This window comes from Molothrus aeneus, chromosome 29 (assembly GCF_037042795.1).
Source record: "Molothrus aeneus isolate 106 chromosome 29, BPBGC_Maene_1.0, whole genome shotgun sequence".
Classification (NCBI taxonomy): Eukaryota; Metazoa; Chordata; class Aves; order Passeriformes; family Icteridae; genus Molothrus; species Molothrus aeneus.
The window spans coordinates 420,679-437,684 of NC_089674.1; the positions used below are offsets into that span (position 1 = coordinate 420,679).

Consider the following 17,006-nt stretch of genomic DNA (forward strand, 5'->3'; position numbering starts at 1 on the left):
GGGCACAGGGACACCAGGGCAGCCAGGGGTCAAGGGACGGGGCTGCTGCCTGGCCAGTAAATACCAAGATGAGGTTCCTGCTCCACATCCCACACCCTGGTGACACTGGGGAGGTCCCAGCTGGGGGGGAGCCCTGGCGTTCAGAGGGCAGAGCAGGATCAGGCCCTGGCAGGGGTGCACAGCCCTGCCCAGCTCAGGCTTTGCTGTGCTGCACAAACCCACCTGGGTTTGAGGTACCTGCTCCCTCTGCCATTGACAGCTGCCCCTGCTGCTTTCCACGGAATCAATCTAAGGAGTGTGTACTTCTAATTAAAACCAGAGTTAAGCATCTAAATACAGTTAATTCTATAAGTAATTCCATGCTGCAGGGGCTGAGCAGCTGAAAATGCTTCTGCTCTCTGCTGCCAAAGCTGTGACACAACCCAAGATCACAGTGAGGTGCTGAATCCACAGGGTGAATCCAGCACAAAAAGCTATTCCCAGCAGGAAAGGACACACATGGACAAATATTCCACTTGAAATCATTTACTGACACGTTGCCATGTTCTTCTATCTCGCTCAGCATATTTTTACCCTTGTTATAAAGTACAAATGGTTTTATATTTTTCTGACATTAAAAAAATAGGCTAACGAGGCAAAAATTCCCAGTTTGAATCAAAAAATCCTGCTCTAAGAATTGAAAATTGTAAGAGACAAACATAAAACCCAACAAAGACTGAACAGAGTGTACCATGGCACGACTCATCCATCACACCAAGTGGAGAGGAATCTCTTGTTCCCAGCTCTGCCTTTGGATCCTGTGACCTTGCTGAACTGATGTGAAATTGGTGTTACACATACAACTCAAAAGGCACTCGAAAGTCACAAGTTCCTGAGCTAACATGGGATGTATTCCCAAGGTAACAGCTAAAACAAGCCACAGAAAATGTGTAAAAACTGGTATTTGGTTTGTGTGAGTAGAGTCAGCACTCAGCAGGCTCCAGCTGAGAGCTGCTGCTGCTGACAGGACTCAAGCAATGGTGAGGACATTGGAGTATTTGCTGTACATGGAAAAGATAATTCATTTATGAACATTCCTATTAGTAAATTAACCTGCTAAAAGACAGAGAATTATTGGCTGCAGTGTTAGAACAACACCAAGAATGAAATGTGTGTGTGTGAGCTGCAAAAAAAGGCTTAAGCCCACCAGGTGGGAAAGGCTGTGCAGTTAAATAACCAAAGTTGAGATGCCACATTTACAGAGAATATTTGGCCCTAAGAGAAAAGGACCAGGAAAAAAAAGCAAAATATGGATCTGGTATTTACAGATCAGTTATTTAAAAACCCAACAAATAATACAACCAAAACCAACACTAACAAAACCCACACAACCTACAACGTGTGCTCAGAGTCCAACAGGTAATTTCCTAAGTTGTCATCCACACAAATTCCCTATTTCCAATTTGGCTCAGTTTTCACCCAGAAAAGCCCAAGTGTGACAACGCTTCTCAAACGTGGAATGGCTCCTGCCTGACGATGCAGAACAGAAATGAAATTTTAAAAAATTAAAAAGGATGACTGGTTTTGGCCTACCTAATGTCAGAGCTGCATAGGAGAGCACTAAGGCCAGGGCTGCTGCCACAGTGTAAGGCCTGGAGCAGCAGCCAGGGTGGAGAGGGGCTGCCCCAGGCCCCAGGGAGGTCTCAGGGCTCCGGATGATCCAGCTGGGCCTCGCTGTCTGCCCTCTTCTCTGGGGATGTGTACAGGAAGTTGCAGCAGATGTACAGGGGGAAGGTCAGGAGTCTGCTGTCCAAGTTCATCACGATCTGCTCCTGGAGCACACACAGGATATTTGTGTGGGGAGGGGGAGCAGAAAGCACAATACTGACACAGCACCCACTCTGCACAGCTTCGTGGCTACGGACTGAAATCAGAATATAAACACAGAGCCAAGACAGCTCCCCTTCACCTCAAGTTTATAAGACTGACACATTCTCAGCCTGCCCACAGCTCCCACCCCAGAGCTCCCATCCCTGTGCAGCACAGGGGACAGCCACAGGGAAATGCTGGAGCAAACTTCCCCTCCAGCATGCTGGGGAGAAAGGGACAGTTTTCAGATTTGGGAGATTCCACCAACCAAGTATTCCACAACAGAAAGCAAACTTCAGTTTGTGGGCAGGAATTTTTTTGGTTCTACTCTAGGAACGGGTTTTAGGGAAGCAAAATTGAAACTTCAACCTCGTGAGGATGCAAAACAACTGAAACTTCAAAACTGAAACTTCACCCTCCAGTGAGGACGGCACTGACAAGAAAAGGTTTTCTGTGTTCTCATCACCTTTGTATCACTGCTGGCTGGGATTTGAGAAACTTGATTAACAAGTCCCACACACGCATCACTAAATCCTGCAATGGGTGGAAAAGGGCACTTGCTCTAAGAAAACTCCATTCCTCTCTGGGGCTTTCTTCAATTTATTTAATAGAGTAATAAATTCAACCCTTAAACAACATGCAGACATTCTTTTAACTCCTCAGTTTATGAGAGTCTTCACATTCTGAATTTGCCTCTAAATGAGCAGTCTGATGGCCAGATTATGCAGAGGGTGATGCCAGCAGTGCTGAAGAGCAGCTGAACATGACACTGGCAGCAGACAGCAGCACCACAGGCGCTCATTTCACTAATATGGGAACTAATTTCATATTATCAACACTCATGAAACCCACATTACCTTACTCTAGATCCACTTCACAAATTAGCTTAATTACCCACTACTTCTAACAGGAATGCCTGAGATTCCACATAAGCAACGCCAACAGGAACAGCAACTCCCCTTCAAAAGCACCGGTGACCTCTCAGCATTTTTTTCATGCCTTGAACTGCAGCACTCAAGCCCACAGACACACCTGGTCCTTCTCCAGGGTGAGGATCTGATAGCCCGTTGTCCTGCTGCAAATCATCTTCCCGCTGCAGTCGAACGAGGCCAGGCGCAACCTGGGGGCACAAGAGCGAGGCCGCTTCAGCCTCCCCAGTTTCAGCAGCTCCCTGAAGGAGGAGGCAGGGTGGGGAACGCGCTGTGACAGAACCAGCAGGGCTGGCGGCAGCGAGGGAGCTGGGCCAGGCTGCACCTGAAGGCGATGCTGCGGCGGGGCTGCAGGCTGACGGAGCCGCTGCACGGCTGGTTCAGCGTGTTGCGCTTGAAGATGATGTAGCGGTTGGTGTAGGTCACCAGCAGGTCCAGGCCGAAGTTAAAGCCGGTCCAGCGCCAGCAGTACTGCAGGACAGGGACACACACACAGGGACACACACACAGAGCCTGAGGACGGGCTGTGACACGCAGCAGGGGGGCCACCCCGGAGCTGCACTGGGGCGCTCAGGGACCCCTGCCAGCACCTCCTGGGACACAGAACTCGGTGGGGACAACTGGGCACGGCAGGGGACGGTGTGTGTGACAGCAGCTGAGGGTCAGCTGCCTCCCAGACAGGCAGGACACACGTCACAGCAGTGGCTATCAAATACCAGCACTGGGGCTGATCTGTGAGCCACAGCCATGCCCGGAGCACACCTTGGGTTACGTGACCTCAATGGGAAAAGTCAATGCTCCCAGTTCATTTCACAAGACCTGTTACCTAAAGTCACCAAGGGGCCCTAGCTCTGAATGTTACACATTTTATCTAGAGAACTTCCTTCTCCAGCTGATAAGTGATCAGAGCTCTATTTAACTGCCTGGCCTAAGTTTTCCCAGTCTCACAGCACAAGAGCACAATGAAACTCCAGTTCCTTGCTCCTTGCTGAGACATGACTTCCATCTCTCTGGGGAGAAAAAAAATGGTGTCTTTCTCCATGACACCTTTTGATGCAGTTTGCCAATGAGGATTTAGATGATTTGGAAATGCCTGACTTGTCTCAGCCACGCCAGCCCTGCAGTTTGCCACGTGCCACACTTACATCACCATCCTTGGCCAGTTTGCGACCACACCTCATGCTGTTTCCTTCCAGTTCCTCCTTATTGATTTCTTGAGGCCTGAAAAAAACCCAAACCAGCATCTTTAAGGACACTTCAACAGCTTTGTATGATACCCTAATGTGGGGAAGATGAACAGACTGGAATAAACTTGTCTGACCACACAGTGATGGAATACCCTGAGGTGGAAGGGACTCACAACTGACCCTTTGAGCAGAGGCATGACTGGATGAGCTCTCAGAGCCTCTTCCATCCCAAACTGTCCCATAAACTACAAAACTGCAATATAAACCAGGCTGTGACACCTCAGCTAGGCAGGACTTCTACAAAAAAACTTCTCCAGATAAAATAATAGCTTTTGCAATGCAATACATTCTCGCAGCCTTGTGAAAACCCAAGTGTTTTTTAAACACAGCAGGCTGACTTCTCAGACACAACCAGAGACAAGTGCTGGGGCACAGCTGCAGGGCTGTGCACAAGAGCAGTGCTATGAAGCAGCAGCCACGAGACACTGGGAGAGGTTTCTCAAGGGGCTGGTTATGCAACTTGACTAAAAAAAACCACTTCCCCCCAGTGCTCATAAAAAACCCACTTCCCCTCAGTGCTCAAGAAATGAGAGCTCCTGAGACGCAGAGCCCTTGGCTGTGTCATCCCACACCAAGAGCAGCTCCTCTCACCCAACACCTCCCCCATGTCCAGCACGTAGAACAGCCTTGCAGAGCCAGCACGAGTGAGATCAGCCCTGATTTTCCACAGTTGTGTTACTCACTTTGCTCCACTCACCATGACAGCATTAACCCAACACCCACTGCCAGAAAGCGTCCAAGTTACACCAGGCTGAGGGCTGGCAGTGAACTTTATTAATCCCAGTGACATCAATCCCCACAGCCTCAACTGCAAAGCCACAAGACCCAGCAGGGCCCTCCAAGGCAGAAGAGATGCAGCCTCTGTTCTCCTCCCCTTGCTCACTCCACAGAAGTCACAGCTAAATCTTTTATAAGCTCAGCCCAGGTCTCTCTGTAAAACCCAGTCCTGGGAGGTGAAGTGTTCCAAGAACAGGTTATGCATACAACTCATCACACTTCAACAAATTCACCCAGGAACCTCCCGTGTGCTTTTCCACATCTTCCAGCTGAACTGGTTCTGTGGCTGACCTAAATGCAGTAATGGTGATAAAGGATTTATTTCTGTTTAATTAGTGACAAATTTCACAAACATTAGTCCATAATGCTCAGACTGACATTAACATTCCCCTCTCCATCCCTCGAGCAGCCTCAGACAATGCAGAACTTCAGCTTGAACCACTTCCACCAGCTGCCACACAGTGAACAGTGGAGCCATTCTGCTTCCTTCTTACACACTGCCAAAGAGCAGAAGTGATTCCAGTCCCAGGCTTGAAAGATCTGTCTGGCTTCTGCCACAAAACACATGTTTAATTTAAAAAAAAAGTGATCCACTTTAACACAAGTAAACCCTGAGCAGCTACAGTTCAAAGCCACAAACTCCACTCCTAACACTAAAAAATTCTCCAATTCTGAAGAGTGAATAAGGTGTTTAATCCTTTTAAATGCAAACTCAAAGCAGAAGGGAAACACTTTCTTCTCCTCTCTCTAAAGGCACATCACAGTTTCCAGGCAGTGCCATTTCCATGCTGGCAGTGCTGGAAGAAGCAGGTGCAATTATGCCCTGCACCAGGTGGGATATGGAAATAGAGCCTTACTTCAGCTCCGAGGAGTCAGATCCTTGTCTTGCTCTGATTCCTAAGTCTGCCTCCTTACCCCTGAGGGAAAACATGTGTTTGATGCTGACACGGGCAGGAGGTGTGAGAGGAAGAGCAGCAGAGCTGGATAAACCATGGGCTTATAAAACCTGAATTCTTTTCCTGCAGCTACACGTTGGTCAAATGGCCAAAACATTTGCACTAACACAAAGGAACAGCTGCATGTCTGCCCTTCTGAGGTTGAGACCTTTGCTTTTCACTGTCTTAAAAGAAATAATCAACCCATACTGCAAAAGAGAAAACTAAACTAGCAAAAAAAAAAAAAAAGTGGAAAAATACTGTGCCCATTCCGAGAGCCATTGAAATCCTCAGCTGTAGCTGAATTTTGAAATTGCTCTTTTCCAAGCTGGATGACCCCCATCATCCTCACTCTGTGGGAACTCCTTTTCCAGAAGCATGTGTATGTAGTGGCTGACAGTTCCAATGCTCCCACTGCACTGAAGTACCAAAACACACCAAAATTAGCAAATACTGCCTCTGGTGACTCACTTCCCCATGAAGCCTGCTTCCCCACGAGCCAGGAGGTGACTCTGCTCTCAGCCACAGCCACAGCAGCGCTGCAAAAGCCTTCCCAAGAGAGCAGCATCAGAAACAGGGCACAGCCACCCAAAATCCACCTGCAGGAGCTGAATGTGACAGCCTCAACTCTGCACCTTACCTCCACCACTTCCCAAAGCACTGCTGCCTGAGAGAACAACTTTCTAAAGATCTTGGCTATTGCTCAGAGCAGAGTCTGGGGCTTTTTTGAAGCTGCTGTTACAACCCAACCCGTCCCTGCCCACAGTGTCACCTGCTGGGTGACAGGACAAAGGAGCAAGCCAGCCTGCTGGGTCTGGGGAGGTAACAGGCATTCTGCAGCTGCCTGCCTTGGCTTTTTTCCTCCTCAAAGCACTCTAGGAGCCAGCAGAGGAGACAAAGGCAGGACCAACTCCCCCAGCTACATTTGGCCATCGTTTTGGTGCTAAATCCAGGACCTGCCTCACTGCAGCACGGCCAAGAGCAAACAGAAGGGAGAGGAACAGTTTGATGGCCAAAGCATCCTTAAAATGGAAGGCTCAGAAATCCCCCTTTCACAGCCTCAGCACAGATTTCCAGGTGAAGTGCTGTTGAGAAGCATTAACCCACATGAAGGAAAGTACAGAACTCGTGTCCCCCACCCAGCATCTCCCTCTGGTCCCACCAGATCAGTTTTCCAGAGTTCTGCTGGCTGAGGGAGGGGAGAGCAGCCAGCCCAGGGGAACAGAGAGCTCCACAGGGCTCAAAAGCACTGAAGTATGCTTCCCCCCTCCTTTTAATGTGAGCTCCAAAATAATTCATGTCAGAATTTCTATGACAGGAAGGTTTCTAATTTAAGAGAGAAATAAAGCCTGTAATATACCTACCCAATATCATTGTCTTGTTCTGCTCTGAGCATGGCAAACCACTGCTGTTTGTAAACAGAGGACAGCCATTCTAAAATTAAAAAAAAAAAAAAGAGCTTGGTGTTGTCTTTGGAGCTGGGAATGGGATGGTCATATACATTATAGCCAGAGAAATGAAATCAGATAGAAATAATGAAGTTACACTTATGAACTGGACAAGTGTATGCACCCCACCCCTGTCACTCCCTGCGCTCTCCAGCTCCCAGCCCCGAGCACAGGGACAAACATCCACAGCTAAGAGCAGTCACTCCAGACTGTGCTCATCTCCCCAACGCCCACTGCTGCCACGAGTGATGCAACTCCACATGTTTTCTCAGCACACACAGCTCTGCTCAGCCAAGGAGCTGTTAACAAGCTCTGGGGAGAAGATGCTGTGCTCTGAACCCCCGGGGAACTCTACCTAAGCTAAAGAAGAAGAAAACACAGTCAAGGGATAAAAGAAAACAGTGACTTAACACAAATATGGCAAAACAAACACGAGTTGTACCCTGCTAAGAATAAACATAAATCATGTCTTCCTTGGAGAACACACAAAGATTTTATTGGCTGTGTAAATTTAATGTTGCAACCAAGAGATAAAACAGAACAAAACTCAGTGGTTTGCCAGGCAGTTACACAAAAGGGATCCCAACATCACAGGGTGTAAGAAGTTCTTAGTCAAGATAACAAATGGGGCAAGGGGGCAAGGTCAGAAATGAGAGCCACCTCTGGGAAATGGGCTGGGTGAGAGAACAGGGAGAGCCAACGTGAGCAAAACCAACCCAGGAAGCTGGTGAATGGGACAGAAGGGAGGAGAGGCCAGGCCATGGATGGAAAACTTCAAACCAGCCTTTGTCCCACTGACTCTAGAGTGAAAGTACAGACTGTGATAGGAGAAACTGGGCATCAACCAAAGTACAACTGAAAATAAAAAATCAATTAAGGAAACCTGCACAGGCAAGGAACAGAGAATGGATGTGCTAGAAGGGAAGGAAGAAATACCAGGAGGGAGAGCATCTTCTCTATTTGTGTATTGCAGGTATCCATTTCCTACCTCACATTTCAGCTGCAGCTCATCTGCTGATTTATGGAAAGGGAAAGCACAGCTGAGGAAATGCTCACAAGCCACCAATAAAACAGAACAACAAACACTGTGCCCACACGGACACGTTGTGTTCTCCTGTCTCTTGCACCTTTTCTGCACAAAGATCAGACTGCTGGGAACTCCTGACACAGAATTTCAGTTCTCCCCTCCCAGGACCTACACACCAGAGTATAAAAATAAATAAATAATCACAGTACTACTTTAAACTACTGAGTGTGACTTGCTTCTCGACCTCCTTGAGAACAACTTCATGTGGAATAACCTTCCAGCAGAGCACAAAGCACCCAGCACAGGCCCTGCCTGCAGCCCCTGGGGTACAAAGCATCCCCTCCAATTCTGAATGCTGGCAGCCACCAGCCTGCTCCAAAGTGCAGCCCAGGATTTATCTCACCCTGCTTGTAAATGAAGAGCCAAAGTTCTGATCTCAACACAGCTGCACCCTGGCATGGGCAGATTACAGGGGCAGGAAGGACCAAACTGTGCCAGCACCTCCCAGCACAGAGATCCCAGCACAGAGATCCTCCTGCATGCAGCACGTGCCCTGTGTCCCCTTTCCTTACATCACAGGCCCTTTGTCCCCTATCCCTGTCACCACAGTGCCACCCTGTGTCCCCTTCCCTGCACCACATGTCCTGTGTCCCCTCTTCCCTGTCACTACAGTGCCACCCAGCTGCCCTGTGCCCCTTTTCCCTGCCCTGTGTCCCTCTTCCCTGTCACTACAGTGCCACCCAGCTTCCCTGTGTCCCTTCTCCCTGTCACCACAGTGCCACCCAGCTTCCCTGTGTCCCTTTTCCCTGTCACTACAGTGCCACCCAGCTGCCCTGTGCCCTTTTCCCTGTCACCACAGTGCCACCCAGCTGCCCTGTGCCCCCTTTCCCTGCCCTGTACCCCCTTTCCCTGTCACCACAGTGCCACCCAGCTGCCCTGTGCCCCTTTTCCCTGCCCTGTGTCCCTTTTCCCTGTCACTACAGTGCCACCCAGCTTCCCTGTGTCCCTTCTCCCTGTCACTACAGTGCCACCCAGCTGCCCTGTGTCCCTTTTCCCTGCCCTGTGCCCCTTTCCCTGTCACCACAGTGCCACCCAGCTTCCCTGTGTCCCTTTTCCCTGTCACTACAGTGCCACCCAGCTGCCCTGTGCCCTTTTCCCTGTCACCACAGTGCCACCCAGCTGCCCTGTGCCCCTTTTCCCTGCCCTGTACCCCCTTTCCCTGTCACCACAGTGCCACCCAGCTGCCCTGTGCTCCAGACCCCTCCCCAGCTCAGTCCCTCTGGGACATGCCCAGCCCCTCCCTGTCTCTCCCGGGCTGAAGAAGCCGAAGGCAGGAGTGGAGGCGAGGCCCCAGCTGGCCCAGCCCTCCCTCCCTCACTCACCTGAGGGCAGCAGGGCGTCCCTCTCCACGATCCTGGCCGAGGCCAGGTCACTGATGATGTACTGCAGCCTCAGGTGAGCGAACACGGGCGCGAAGGCGCTGCCCTGCGCTGACTCCAGGAAGGCAACGTCGCCCCCAAACTCTGCAACACAGCACCCACACCGTGGTTTGCCTCCCCAAATCCCTCCCAGACCCTGTTTGTACTGCAGGTTTTACTTATTGGTTAGAGAGAGTTATTAGGGGGAATAATGTCTTTTATTTTATGATGGTTATTGAATGGCTTTTGGCATTAAAATGGAGAAATTATTGGTGTTCAAAGCCCAAGCCAAGGGCTGGCCAGCTCCTCCTACCTCTCCTGCGCTCAGCAAACCAGGCATCAGCCTCAGTCAGCACCTGCTTGAAAGACCCATTCCAAGAAGGCACGAGCTGGAGGAACATCCACTGGGCAAAACAAGTAAATTCTAGTGAGTCAGCTGAAGGTTTCAGGTAAGAAATCTGCATGTTAATAAGAGACACTTCCACAGTGCACTCATTTCTATAAAAGTTCTGCTATTCTATTAAATACTTCCAGTCAACCCCACAAAGGTTGCACTGCACTGAGCCCCAGGCAAGTACCTTTTTGAGAGCAGTGTACACATCCATCTCCACCTGCAGCACAAACAGGTTGGAGGAGCTGATCAGCTGCTTCATGAGGTTTATGCTGGAAAAAATCAATTGTAACAGGTCAGTGAGACACAAAAGATAAAAAGGAGAAGGGGAGGCAGGGAACAGGCAAGCAGCAATGGCCAGAAAGTGATCTGCAGTGGGCTCCAGCCTTGGGCAGGGACTGTCCTTCATCCCTGCCAGGCAAGTGCAGCCCCAGTACCTGAGCTCCTTGAAGAGTCCAACACTCTGGTGAGTCATCAGATTGTTCAAGAGCCACTCAAGGCACCTGCAAGGAAAGCAAGGAGTTAGGACCTCTGCTTGCTCCTTCTCTGTGTCAACATTGCTGCAAGAGCTGCTCCCTCAGTAAATTTGCAGACAACACTAAGCTGGGTGGGATTGTGGATCTGGTGGAAGGCAGAAGGGTTCTGCAGAAGGAGCTGGACAGACTCAATCGATTCAGATTAGGACTTGATTTTTTTTCCCTGTTCGGGTGGTCAGGCATTGGAATAGATTCACATCTCCACCCTGGAGGTGTGAATCTGGCTCTGGATTATGTGGTTTAGTGGTTTCAGTGGGAGTGCTGGGTGGGTGGCTGGACTGGATGATCTTAAGGTCTCTTCCAACTTTGATGTTCTAAGATTCTATTCTAAAGACATATTAAAGCAATTAACCTGGTCATTATGTAAGTACTGTGTGTAAATTCACTGTTAATTGGCAATTCACTGTTAATTGGCAAGGCAGTTTGGAGACAGTAATTCTTACTTTTTCTTCACGGAGTCCAGCCCATATGTCCCTGCAGAATTGTAATAACCACACACAGTTTGGGCAGTGATGGTTTCCTTCATTGTTTCACCACATTGCTGGATTAAGCCATCCTGCAGGGAGGAAAAAACACACAGACATTCTGAGTGTTCACTTCCCAACAGGAAATGTCACACACCGTGCTGTTCACACAGATTTTGATGCCTGAGCCATCCCCCAAGTCCCACAGTGACTGGTGCTACACTGTTCAAACCATTTAAACCATCATTCCTCAGAAACTCATATGTTCCTAAAGAGTATTTCCCATGAAAGGAAAGGGTACTGAATGCCTTCAGGGTATAGCAAGCGAGCTCCAAAACCTATTTAATCTACTTGTAGGTATCACTCACAAATCACTTAATCTCACACCTCAACCTTAGTCACAGCGTTTTTCAATAAACCCCCACTGCTTTGCGTTTGGCTTTTTCCCCAGTCAGCCCAAAAAGCTGATTCATTCCTCTGGGTGAAAACGGCCACGCGGGCGAGGATCCCCCGAACTGCTGTGTTCCTTTTTCAGGTGGAGACAGAGCAGGGCACCGAGGCGTTTCTGACTCACCAGCTGCAGCATGCAGGCTGCTGCCAGCAGGGCCACCACGCGGCTGGGGTTGATCAGCACATCGTCTCTGTAGAGCGAGCCAAAGGCCACCTGCAGGGCTGCAGAGGGAACACGAGTCACACGCAGACACTAAACACAGCCTTAAACACAGCCCTAAAGTCCCTGAACTCAACCAAAGCCCCCGCTGCACGCATTCTCTGTGTCTCGGTGCTGGTTCTCTATCTACGGCAACTGACCGGACTGAAAACACAGCACGGGGTGACTGTCACACACATCTTCCATGGAAAATCCTTCCCTTGGGATCCTTCCTCCCGAGAGGCTGAGAGGCCTCAGGAACAGAATGTACCCAATGGTTATCTGCTGCTGTGGAATGCAACAGGTGCATCTGGGATTGGGCTCATGGGGTTGTTTCTAATTAATGGCCAATCACAGCCCAGCTGGCTCGGACAGAGAGTCCAAGCCACAGGCCTTTGTTATCATTCTTTCTTTTTCCATTCTTAGCTAGGTTTCTGATGAAATCCTTTCTTCTATTCTTTTAGTAGAGTTTTAATGTAATATATATCATAAAATAATAAATCAGCCTTCTGGAACATGGAGTCAGATCCTCGTCTCTTCCCTCATCCTCAGACCCCTGTGAACACGGCCACAGCTCTGAGCTCCCAGGATTTAAACAAACTCTCCAGCACCCCTGAGAGTTAAAAAACTGCACAAAGAGAAGCTGAACCTCATGAGCCTTCTCTGAACATCACCAGGTTTAACTTAAGCTCTCCCTTCAGGGTTTTGTTAAAATAAAAGGCTCCCACTTACCTTCTACATCAATATTTTGATCAGGAATCTCCAGCTCTATGACATTCATGCTGGATTCTTTCCAAGAGCCACTGAACATACTGGAAAAGTAGCCTGACTGTATGAAGGAAGAGAGAAAAAAGAACTCAACTAAGAGATTTCATCCCACTTAGAACTGCCAAAAGCAGCACCAAACACGGTTAATATTTACCTTTATGCAGAACAAAATATATTAAGGGAGCTTTCACAAGCTAAAAGGTTCTGACAGACTCGAGGGGCTGACTGTAGCTGCTGTTTCTGACACTCAAAATGCCTACAGGAAAGTTTGGGCTACGTGTGTGTAACCAGAATAAGGAAAGAGTTTGAAAAGGCCAGAAAAGCTACACAAGCTCTTTTTCCCACAAACCACATCACCAGTGGGGACAGAATTAGTCCAAGAACGAAGTCCTTAAGGTTACTGGCAAACAACAAATCCTGCAGGCATTAGGGAATGCCAGTTAGGGGTGAAAAAAAAAAAAAAAGGCATGCAAGACATACAAATTACTGTACAAGGCTGCAGCCTCATACCAAGGACACAGACACACACACCATTTACGGCAATATACCTTTATTATTAAGTGAAAAGCACATAAAACTAGAATTTGAGGTTTCCATCCAAAGGAAGGGAAAGATAATGCTCTACTAGGGTTCCTGATTTTCCTTCCCAGCAGCAGATGTGCCCATTATGAGATGCTATCAATGAAGTTTACCTGAGAGATCAAAAAAATAAAGTCTATTTGTACAGCACCGCATTCCCTGACCTCTTCCCTCAGCATTTCAGCACAGGGCAGCAAATAACACCAAACCCACTTTTGATTTCATTTGACCAGGTCAGTATTTCTGTACCCTTGGTGCATCCCTAACTCTGAAACCCACAACCTGCTCCTATCCAAGCCAGGGCCTCACTCAGGTATCTCTGTCCTCCTCATGAGGCTGCCTCAGCTTTGCCGCAGAGATCACCTCCCCAGGTTCATAAGGATTTATCGTTTTTGTACCAGCATCATGAGAAAGAAATGCCCCATTTCTGAGAGCTGCTGTGACCAGCACCTGACTGTCCTTCCTGGAACCTGAGGGAGTGCCTGGGGAGAGCAGGGGAGCAGAAACAGCCAGGCTGAGTCTGCCTGGGGGCACACAGTGGCATTAAGAGTCATTTACATGGAGTTATTCCTGACCTCCAACTCCACTTTACCTCCAGTAACACAACTGCAATGCAGGAGTGTGTCTGGAACAGAACCTGCCTGAGGAGAATGGTCAACTGCCCCTAAAGCTCATGTCCCAAAAACACTGCTCCTACAAGGGCTCTACAGAGAAGGTCTCAACTTTCAAACCCCTCCACACAGCTGCACCCACAGAAGGGATTTCACACCCAATTTCAGTCACCAACACCTGCTAAGGCCTCAGGAAAAGCTTCACCAACTTGAGACACAGCAACAGCAGAGCCACAGTGACAGGAAACAGCAGCCACAGCAGTGCTGTGCCCACCCTGCACCACCCAGGCTGCCTGTCCCCATCCCCTCAGTGCCACCTCTGCTCTTGTCACACACCCCACAGCCCCTCAGTGCCCTCTCTGCTCCTGTCACACACCCCACAGCCCCTCAGTGTCACTGCTCCTGTCACACACCCCACAGCCCCTCAGTGTCACTGCTCCTGTCACACACCCCACAGCCCCTCAGTGTCACTGCCCCTGTCACACACCCCACAGCCCCTCAGTGTCACTGCTCCTGTCACACACCCCACAGCCCCTCAGTGCCCTCTCTGCCCCTGTCACACACCCCACAGCCCCTCAGTGTCACTGCCCCTGTCACACACCCCACAGCCCCTCAGTGCCCTCTCTGCTCCTGTCACACACCCCACAGCCCCTCAGTGCCACCTCTGCTCCTGTCACACACCCCACAGCCCCTCAGTGCCACCTCTGCTCCTGTCACACACCCCACAGCCCCTCAGTGCCCTCTCTGCTCCTGTCACACACCCCACAGCCCCTCAGTGCCACCTCTGCTCCTGTCACACACCCCACAGCCCCTCAGTGTCACTGCCCCTGTCACACACCCCACAGCCCCTCAGTGCCATCTCTGCTCTTGTCACACACCCCACAGCCCCTCAGTGTCACTGCCCCTGTCACACACCCCACAGCCCCTCAGTGTCATCTCTGCTCCTGTCACACACCCCACAGCCCCTCAGTGCTCCCACTCTGCCTCACACAAAGGACTCTCCTGCCTGCTGTTCATGTTTGTTAAAAGGTTCTCACACTCCAAAAAGAAAAGGCTTTTTTCCTACAAGAAAGCAAAGGAACACTCCCCTTGCTGGGACCACGCAAGTGTTTGCTGAAGCTGCTCTGGAATTCGGGCACTGACACAGCAACAGCCACAAAAACCCCAGAATTGGCTCTTCCTGTCACTTGTTGCACCAGAGAAGGAGCAGCTCCCAGTGCCACAGTGTCACGAGTGCCCTCCTGTCCAGGCACAGCACCTGAGGGCTCCACACCAACCCCTGCCAAGGCCAGAACCCCTGAAAGACACAGGCACAAGTGAATTTGGTGTTTGAGGGCACAGCCAGGGCTCCTCCCTGTGACACAGCACAGACAGGGAAGCCACCAGCAGCTCTGAGCTCCCACAACACAGACACAAAGGACTGCACCTCAACACGAGCCCAACAGGAAATGTTTGTGGAAACAGCATCCTTTCTGGGCTATGCACTAGGGTTTATTGCTTTTCAGAGCTCCTGAGAAAACGTTGCTCCTGCAGCAGCAGGGATGCTCCAAGGAACCCCTTTGTGATTTCTAACAATCACCTAATGCCTGCAGACACCCAGCAGCAGCAATTTCCCTGCAGGACAATAAAACTGAGCTGGGGCACCACAAACTCCTTCTGGAATCCTTCCTTTGCCCTGCAAGAACATTCACATCACAGGAGTCTCTCAGCCACTTGTTCAGCAAACAAGAACATGTTCTCAGGACATCAAAGACAACTATCAGGACTGTTTTCACAGACAATGCACCAAGATTAGGAATAAAATAAATTAAACAACATAACTAAGCGGTATGAGAAACAAAAAAATTTTTGGAATATGAACCTACAGCTCTGCTTCCCAAGAGGAACTCCTGCTGCTAACAGGAGCTGCATAACTGTTAACATCTACAGAAAGAGTTAAAGTCCTAAATATAAAGTGGGAAAAAAAAAAAAAAAAGAAAGATCACCAGTCATACTTCAGAGTTCTCAGACATCCTTTTATTAAAAACTCAGTGCCTACTGGGAGTTAGAAAGGAGCCACTTACCTGACACAAATAAATCTTGTGCAAGTTCCACTCCTCTCCCAGAGCACAAATTTTGATATCACTGTTCTCCCCATTCAAAAACAGTGTCTGATAAATATATTTTGACGTGCTTTTCAATTTTTTCCTAGTAAAAACAAAACAACAGACCACAAACAGTGAGACACACCCCTAAGATTCTCCGGTTACAGCGGCAACAGTCGCTCCACAGCGCTCGGCGGGTCGGTCCTGCCCAGCCCGGCCCGGCTGCCGTGTCCCCCGTGGCCTTCCCCCGACCCGGGGCGCCCCATGAGGCCTCACCCCGACACCTCTCCCCGGCGGGCTGCGAGGGGAGGCCGGGCCGGGCCCTGCGGGGTCCCCAGGGAGCTGCGACCCGGCCCGGCCCCGCATCCCCCGGCCCCTCAGCCCGGCCCCGCATCCCCCGGCCCCTCAGCCCGGCCCCGCATCCCTCCAGCTCCTCTCAGCCCGGCCCCGCAGCTCCCCCAGCGCCCGTCCCTCAGACCTGCGGCCCCGGAGGTGCAGCAGCCGCTCCTCCCGCTCGGCCTCGCCGTCGCTGTCGCTGTCGCCGGTTCCCTCGGCCCCGCCGCGCTTCCTCTTGCCGCCCTTGCCCGCGGCCGCCGCCTCGCCCCGCGGCAGCCCGGCCTTCCGCCGCAGCACGCGGCTGCCCAGCGAGCCCATGGCCGCTCCACCGCCTCATGGGGCCGGAGCGGCGGCGGCGCCTCAGCAGCCCCGGCCGGCGGCGGCCGCAGCTCCGCGGCCCCGCAGCTCCGCGCCTGCGCGGGCGGGCCCGGCCGGGCCGCGGTGACGCGGGCGGGCGCTTCTGCTGCGCCGCGAGCGGAGCGAGCGGGACTGCCCCGCCAGCACTGCAGTTAATGCTTTAAATGAATTCTGCCTGGCTTTTCTTAATCATAATGTTCTCAATCATCACCTATATATATAGAGATCTATATCTATATATATCTCTATCTATCTATCTATCTATATACACTCATAACCTATGTATGTCTATATAGATAGGTGATTATTAAGAAATATAAATATATATTTAAGAAATATGAAGAAATCTATTTAAGAAATATATTAGGAAATATATATTTCTTATATATATATAATATAACATATAACATATATATTATAAATATTTATTTTTATATTATATATTTTTATATTATATATAGTATATATCTATATATTTAAGAATAAAGCACTACATATATCTATATATCTACATCTATATCTATCTATCTAGCTTTATTCTTAAATTACTCTTAGCCAGCGTTTAGCAAAGTTCCCATAAGCTGCTTTAGTAGAAAGCTCGG

At 49.9% G+C, this 17,006-nt stretch overlaps 1 protein-coding gene across 2 annotated transcripts; it reads right to left on the reverse strand.

Annotated features, from left to right (window-relative positions):
- Positions 1 to 509: 509 nt before the first annotated feature.
- On the reverse strand, positions 510 to 16,381 carry GMCL1 (germ cell-less 1, spermatogenesis associated). Of its 2 annotated transcripts, XM_066567314.1 has the most exons (14): positions 16,190 to 16,381; positions 15,691 to 15,814; positions 12,402 to 12,498; positions 11,595 to 11,692; positions 11,000 to 11,112; positions 10,458 to 10,523; positions 10,208 to 10,292; positions 9,943 to 10,033; positions 9,594 to 9,734; positions 7,101 to 7,170; positions 3,923 to 3,998; positions 3,103 to 3,248; positions 2,881 to 2,968; positions 510 to 1,811 (listed from the first exon to the last, which is right to left on the reverse strand). In XM_066567314.1, the coding sequence occupies exons 1-14, from the start codon at positions 16,363 to 16,365 to the stop codon at positions 1,683 to 1,685; spliced, it is 1,500 nt and encodes a 499-aa protein (XP_066423411.1). In that variant the 5' UTR covers positions 16,366 to 16,381; the 3' UTR covers positions 510 to 1,682. The 2 variants fall into 2 exon arrangements, with proteins under 2 accessions (XP_066423411.1, XP_066423412.1); XM_066567315.1 differs by lacking the exons at positions 15,691 to 15,814; positions 16,190 to 16,381 and adding an exon at positions 12,986 to 13,094.
- Between the last annotated feature and the right edge of the window lie 625 nt (positions 16,382 to 17,006).